This window comes from Elephantulus edwardii, unplaced genomic scaffold (genome assembly GCF_000299155.1).
Source record: "Elephantulus edwardii isolate Elephantulus edwardi_28Jun2011 unplaced genomic scaffold, EleEdw1.0 scaffold00088, whole genome shotgun sequence".
In the NCBI taxonomy this organism is placed as follows: Eukaryota; Metazoa; Chordata; class Mammalia; order Macroscelidea; family Macroscelididae; genus Elephantulus; species Elephantulus edwardii.
In genome coordinates this window covers 11,706,387-11,713,718 of record NW_006399838.1, presented here as the reverse complement: position 1 = coordinate 11,713,718, position 7,332 = coordinate 11,706,387, and the positions used below count along the sequence as shown (strand labels likewise).

Here is a 7,332-nt window from a genome sequence, read left to right as displayed (position 1 = left end):
TGCAGATGTCTTGTTTAGCAGTCCAGCACATAACATCTTATGCTACCAGAGCTCCTTAGACTTTCAAAAATTTATTTATTCTTTAAAAAATAAAATTTTATTTTAATTGTGATTTTAACGAATGTCTACAAAGTTAGATTTTCATGCATTCATTATTGCACATCTTACCGTTCCCTTACTTTCCCCCTCCCATGGTTCACTTTCTTTTTTTTTTTATTATTCATTCATTGTTGCACATTTACCCACCTCACCTCCCCCAATGACCACTGCACTGGAACAGATGGAGGAAAAAACTATTTAAAAGGAATATATACCTGGACATTACATGTACAACAACCTGGAGCAAGAGGTACATTATTTCTTCTTAGACTTTTAGTGGTCTAAGCTTTCTGTAGAAATCTCAGTTCCAAATTCTCAGCCCACACAGATAAAAGATGTGACCCCAAATTGTCATAGCCCAATGCTGGTTAATTTTAGAAAATATAATGGATAGAAATGATTATACTAAAAGCCTTGTGAATGAAGACTAATGTTAAAAACAATGTACATAAACTTTACAAGCAAGCCAATATATGTATATTTTTTTTTTAAAAAAAGGTCAAGCTAATCTGCCAAACAGAAATGGCAGCAACTATTTATCCCTATGCTTTGATCACCCAATTAGACCATCTATAAGGCAACTGATAGCCTTATAGGGGAAATTAGGAGGTGGGGGAAAATGTACATGAATAATTTAAAAATTGGGAAACTTTGTGTTACTAATAATTATGATTAGTTAAGATTTATTGTCTGTATAACAGATTCAACAAAGTTAATTTTTTTAAAAAGGGAAATAATAAGCTGGTATGAATATATTTTCCACTGAGAATAAAACAGAAATGCTTACCATGTCTGAGAAAGAATTATATGCTTTTAACTAAATTAACCAGTAGAAAGTGGTCCTACCTACAGATAAGCATGTATTCTACTTAACCAGAGACTATGTTATAGTAAAAGGATAGAAAGTGGATTGATTATGCTAAATTATTCATAAAAATGAATTTCATTTAGAAAAGTAACAGCTCTCTTACTGTGGTTCATGAGGTGGGCTTTGAAGTATTATTTGTCACAGAAAGTCATTTGTTACAGTGGCATTTACCATATTAGAATTTGTGCTGTAAGTCATTAAGAGTCTTTCCTGTATGAGTCACTTTTCCACTATGGCATGACAATATGAAGTTATCACACCTTCAATGACAGGTAATATTGAATAGTATATCGTGTCCATATGACATTTTCATAAATTTCTTACAAAATTTATGTGACATATATAATGGGAACTTACCAGTGGTGACTTGCTCATTTTAGAATCTTGTGAATTTGGCTTCTCATGCAGATTACTAAAATCCAAGGATTCTTTGATGTCTTGAGTTATTTTCGCCTTGGTGGAAAGTTCTTCTAATCCTATACTTGAGAAAGTATTCTTGCTCTCAAGTGGTATGCAGGAATCAGCAGACGTCTGGCTATTGTCTCCATCTACATCTCCATCTGATACATTTCTTTCACCAAAACTGTTTACCTTTATCTTTTCAATAGCAGGAGAATCAACATCAGCATCAGTAATACTGTGGAAATCTGTATTTGAAGTTCCTACAGCTTAAAAAGTAAATTAACAAAAGGTCAATAAAGGCACTTAAATAGGCAAAGAGATAAACAGTTTAGAAACCTAAAGTTCTGTTCTGTGTTGAAACTCTTTAGGCAGAAACAATTTATCAGAATTTCTTTACGGATGCCTCAGTGTTAAAATATTTTTATGGTAATCTTATTTGAGCATATAGTCAAAACTTAATGAGATACACTAATGGAGGAAGGCAACATTTTATTTTGTAGTGAAACCTTGAAATGGATGCAAATTTTATTTCCTTCTCTGGTTCAATTCTCAGCTCACTATCTTCCCTCCTGCTGAGATTTTCTATCAATTTAAAGAAAGTAACACAGAGGAAACCTGGGAGGCACATTTATTCTCTCCTCAAGCCTGCCTGCCTAGTAATGGGTGAGGGCAAAGGGAACACTGCCAGATAAAAGAGCACCAATGAGAGGCACAGCAAATGTGTACCCTGGGACACCTGCCTCTGGAAAGCTACAAAATGAGCAAGAGTTTCTTAGTCACCCACCTCATTATGCCTGCTTTAAATAAATCACTTGGTTTAGATCAGTGATTTTCAACCTGGCTGCACACTGGAATTATCTGAAGGCGCTCTTTAAAACTGTCAGTGTCTGGGCCTGACCCCAAACCAATTAAACCTGACTCTGAGAATAAGAATCAGGCATGGGCATTTTTCCTTTTTTTTTTTGCTCTCCTTTTCCCCCTACCAAGTTCTCCAGATGAATAAAATATGTGTCGAGAGGTAGGAAACACGGGTCTAGATTTTCTAGATTGAAAATTTATGAGGATTATTTTAATATAGTGCTTTAATTTGAAATAAAATTACATATTGTTGCCGAAGTTTAATGCAGCTTCACCTAATTCTCTCTCTCTTCCCATTGCCAATGCATTCTCTCTATTAATAGACCACATAAAATAGCAAAGGGAAAACCAAGGAGCTCTGATAGCACCGTGGTTAAGGCTTCAGCGGCGAGCGAAAAGGTTAGGAGTTGGAACGCTGCAGCCCCTCCACAGGACGGAATGCAAGGCAGTCTCTTCCCATGGCAATGACTGCGTCAGAAATCCCGGGAGACAGTCTACCCCTTCCTATGGGATCCTCACCAAGTGTGTGAATAGATTTCAGGCACATAGCAACATGATGAAAACAGTCCTCAGTGGTGAACACTCTGTATCACAGCTCTAATGATTTGGGCAACCAAATGCTTCACATGCTCAGCAATTATGCTTCGCATTTAGAACTTCTATTCCCAATGACTCTAACCTCGTAGGTAGAATTATGGGGCATGAAATAACATGTAAGAATGCCAAAAAAAATATTCTTTTTTTATAAGAAATACTCTTAAAAATAAAAATGTTACAAAGCCTTTTTAATTTTATTTTTTTTAAAAAAATACTCAACAATGCTACCTCTGATTCCTAATCCTCACTAGAAATTATATCATGTTTTGGTAATAACAGAAGTCAGTATCTGCATTTTAAAATGCCCACACCTCATTTCGACAGCATTTTTCTTCTTCAGAATCAAAACATTCCACCACTGGGACCCATTACTTCTGAAAGACTTGACAAAGCAATCTTAGGATAATATTTAAAAGGCAATGCAGAAAGCAGAGGTCTGATTTGATTGGAATGAGCAGAGTTTTGTCCTTTTTTAAACAAGGCTGCTCTGAGTTGGAACCAACTCATTGGCACCTAACAGCAACACTCATTGGAAGGCCAGCTAAGTAGAAAAACTTCCAAGATGTATTTTTACAATAAAATCATTAGAGATAAAAAAATAGATGAGTTTGTATTCAGCATTATCCGAAAACCAGCTGAGGCACCACGTTCACTGGTCAGCCAGTGTTCACTCCTGGATCAGATCTGAGGATCTAATGGCCAGCAAAGTCCTCAATTCCCACGGTGGTGTTATTCACAAATGGCCCTAAAGGAGTAGTGACGTCAGGTCTGTTCTAAATCGATTACTATCCTTTTCCTTCTCATATCCATTTGGAAGCCGATAACTAACTTTATGAGTATTTATTTTAAATAATGCTCTCTGTTGTTATTGTTAGGTGTCACTATTTCTAGTAGCAACTCTATAACCCGCAGACCTGAGTTCTTCCCTATCCTGTGCCATTTTTATAAACTCTGACATACCAGAGAGCATGGCTAAAGTCAGTGTGTCTTTCTATCTTGTCAGAGGTCGTCCTGTCCTTCACTGACCCTCCATCTTTCCAACCATCATGTCCCTTTTCAAGGAATAACTTCACCTAGCTACATGCCTAAAGTATGAGTGAGAAAGCTTAGCCATTTTTGCATCTAGGAAGAACCTAGCTGCAATTTCACTAAGGCATATCTGTTCATTCTTTTGACAGTCCACGGGATATTCAGTACTCTTCTCCAGTACCATAACTCAAAGGCATCGGTTCTTTCTGTCATCCTCATTCATGGTCAAGCTCCCTGATATGTAGCAGATTACTGAAAAGACTGTGGCCTGAATCAGGTGCACCTCAGTCTTCAAACTGACATCATTGCTCCTCAGTATTTTAGAGCCGTCCCTGACAGCAGATTTGCTCAAGTTCTGATCTGACTATGGCAAGATGAAATCAGATAGCTTTAATTCTTTCACCACCTAACATGTTGACTTTTGGCCCCATCATGAGGACCTGTGTTTTCTTGATGTTGATATGTAATCTATATCAAAGGCTGCAGTTGTCTTCGTCTGCAGCAAGAATATTATATCCTCCTCACTTTCAGCAAGCAAGGGTGTGTCATCTGCATAACACATGTTGGAGATAAGTCTCTCCCCAATCTTGATGATTCTTCTTCATAGAGTCCAGCTTCATGAATTACTTGCTCAGCATAGAGACTGAATAGGTATGGTGAAAGCATAGTATATCTCTCAAATCCTTCCCTTAAGAGATCTTGATCATCTTATCTCGCTTTTCCTTAAAGTTCTAGGAAGATCCTCAAACATGGTATTTGAGAGGAAGCTTTGAAACAATCAGATTTCCACATTTTAAGAAAATGAGGTTTAAGAAAGTAAGGTCACACAAAAAATTAACAGCAGAAATAAAATAAAATCTGGAATTCTTGTGCCCTAGTGGTAAGAAACTGCTCTGCAATTCCAAAGGCATGTAGTTCAAATCCACCAGTTGGTCTGAGGAAGAAGAAAGGACAATCTCTTCCCATGCTAATTATTGCCTAAGCAAAGCGGTGGGTCAGCTATGCGTCAGTTCTGCCTCAACAGAAAACAATAACCAGCGAACCAAGATACTTCACTGTGATATTAAGTCATGATCTCACCTACTAGGAACTGAACCAAAGATCTGCATGTTGTTGTGCTGTGACTGTTTTCAAGGCGACTACAACTCATAGCGACCCTGTGAACAAAACGCCTGAAGCCCCTCTATTACTACTGACATTTATCAAAGTCCTTAGAGTTTCCAGATAAAGCATGATGATCTACAGATCTAAGGAAATTATGAGAAATCAATATTCAATTTGATTTTTAAATTATCTAAATATTTATTTTATCTACATATATATCTATATTTATATATGATGAGAAAGAGACAGAAACCAGACAAATATAAACAAGAGCCTTAATTTTATTTTTTATTTTATACATATATGACATTTTGCATTTTATTTGAGTATAAAAAATAAATCAAAAAGTTCAACACAAGTGAGAGTAAGGAAATCAATCCATTTTTGCCACTGAAAATCATTCATTGTGATCTCTTCATTGCTACCCAGTGTCACAGAGTCTGAAGCAACTCAGAGCTGACCCTTTGTTAGATTTTAAGACTGCACCCTCTGTTAGATTTTAAGATTGACTACAAATACTGTTGTTCATTTATTAAAAGGAGTATTTGTTAGAAAATTGTATATTTTCAACCAATTTTCTCCCAAATAAAAATTAACAGTATATTAAGTACAGTTTTTATAGATTGCAAAAATGTCTGTTGCTTTTATTAAAATACTAACATTAGTAGTTTTATTAAAAAAATAAGAAACAGTTACCTTCTGAGTTATCTTTATGATATGAAGAGTGGTTGGTCAGCCAAAAATTGAAGAAGTCTGTTTTTTCTTTATTGAAAGCCCAATGTTGAAAGATGCTATTTTCATTTGGGAAATTATTATTTTGATAATCATATGGTGTCACACTTTATGGGTAGAAACAAGTAAAGAAAGATGCAGAGTTAAAAGAAATTAGGAGAAAAAAAAGCTTAAAAAATCCATATTAAGACAAAATAAATTTAAACTAAAAATTAAATGAAGTTATTCATACTAAGTTACTATTTTTAACCTTATTTAAATAATATTCTGAACTATAACTAAATATATAGTCATATGTGTACCTATTTATATGTAGATATATAAATATATATACTTATATATATAGTCCTATAGATACCTATATATATATATGTATTTGTGTGTAGATATATAAATGTGTATATTTATATAGTCATAGAGCTCTGTTGGCCTAGTGGATAGAAAGTTATGCTACCAAGCCAAAGGTGGGTGATTTTAATCTGTGGCCCTCAGGCCTGGTTTTAATTGTTTTTGTTAAACAGTCTTCTAAGTGGTACAGCACTGGTCTGCCCATTTGCTGTGGAAGGGTAACTCATTGTTGCTGTGATGCTAAACATTGTGACACTGATGTGTCAAATGTGATAATGGTTACCTATGGTGGGCAGGTTTGGTAGAGATCCAAGATTAAAACAAGCTTGGAAGCAGGAGTGGCATCCACTTCCGAAATAGCTTGCCTCCAGAAACTCTATGAACTTAGGGAAACAATGAAAGTTATACAAGTGTTCAGGTCTTTTTTTCATAGGGTCACTATGAGTTGTCTATGACTCGACGGCACTTAACAACAACAACAATAGATACTGAGGGAGCTCTAACTGGCCTAACGTTAAAGCAATTGTCCTGTTATCCAAAAGCAAACAGTTCCAATCCAGCTCCTCTGAGGAAGAAAGCTGGGATATCTGCTCTCATGTCATTTATAGCCTCTGAAAACCATAGAGTCAGTTACAACTCAACAGTACATAATAATAACTACAACTATTGACAATGTGGTGTTAGAACATTTTTGGAAAAGTGTTTGTATCCACTGCCTTCGCCCCTGTTAGGGGCCTGGTCTCGAGCTGCCTCAGCTGCAGATAGGGGGTTCTTCCTCAATCTGTCAGCATCCTGAAATATTACAAACAGCGGTGAACGTAGGACAAAGAACCAAGCAGACTGTGGGGAGACTTGCAAGGCTTAGACTGGCAGAGCCAGACAAGCGAGTCCCTGAGACAGAAATCTACACCAGAGATGAAGAAGCAGAAAAGGCCGTGTGCAGCCTTAGAAGCCAGAAGTTCCTATACCAGATGTCTGGCTGTTGACTGAGAAGCTACCTTGATTAACCGACACATTGCGTCTTGCTGCTGACAGAACAGCTGTCTCAGCTCATGGAGGAATTATATTTTGCTATTAACCTTCCTTGGGACTGCTGTTCACTAAACCTGGACTTTCACAGTGTGATATCCTTTGACTTACCCCTGCCGCCAGTTTCCCTAATAAACTCACAACTGTGGGTCAAAAGAGATTCTGTAAAGTTTGCTGGTCATTTGCGACAAATAGGTAAGACACAGTGACTTGTGGAAATTGGTACAGGGGCATCAGAGACCATGTCGGATCTTAAAGGGATTTAT

The 7,332-nt window shown here is 36.6% G+C and overlaps 1 protein-coding gene across 1 annotated transcript in view; it reads right to left on the bottom strand.

Moving 5' to 3' along the window:
* ZBBX (zinc finger, B-box domain containing) overlaps window positions 1–7,332 on the bottom strand; it is a 166,059-nt gene that overhangs the window by 36,666 nt on the left and 122,061 nt on the right. The window contains exons 13-14 of the mRNA XM_006890391.1: window positions 5,654–5,796; window positions 1,325–1,635 (exon numbers count right to left, since the gene is read on the bottom strand). Coding sequence (XP_006890453.1) covers window positions 1,325–1,635; window positions 5,654–5,796 — 454 coding nt within the window. The remainder of the gene's footprint in view (window positions 1–1,324; window positions 1,636–5,653; window positions 5,797–7,332) is intronic.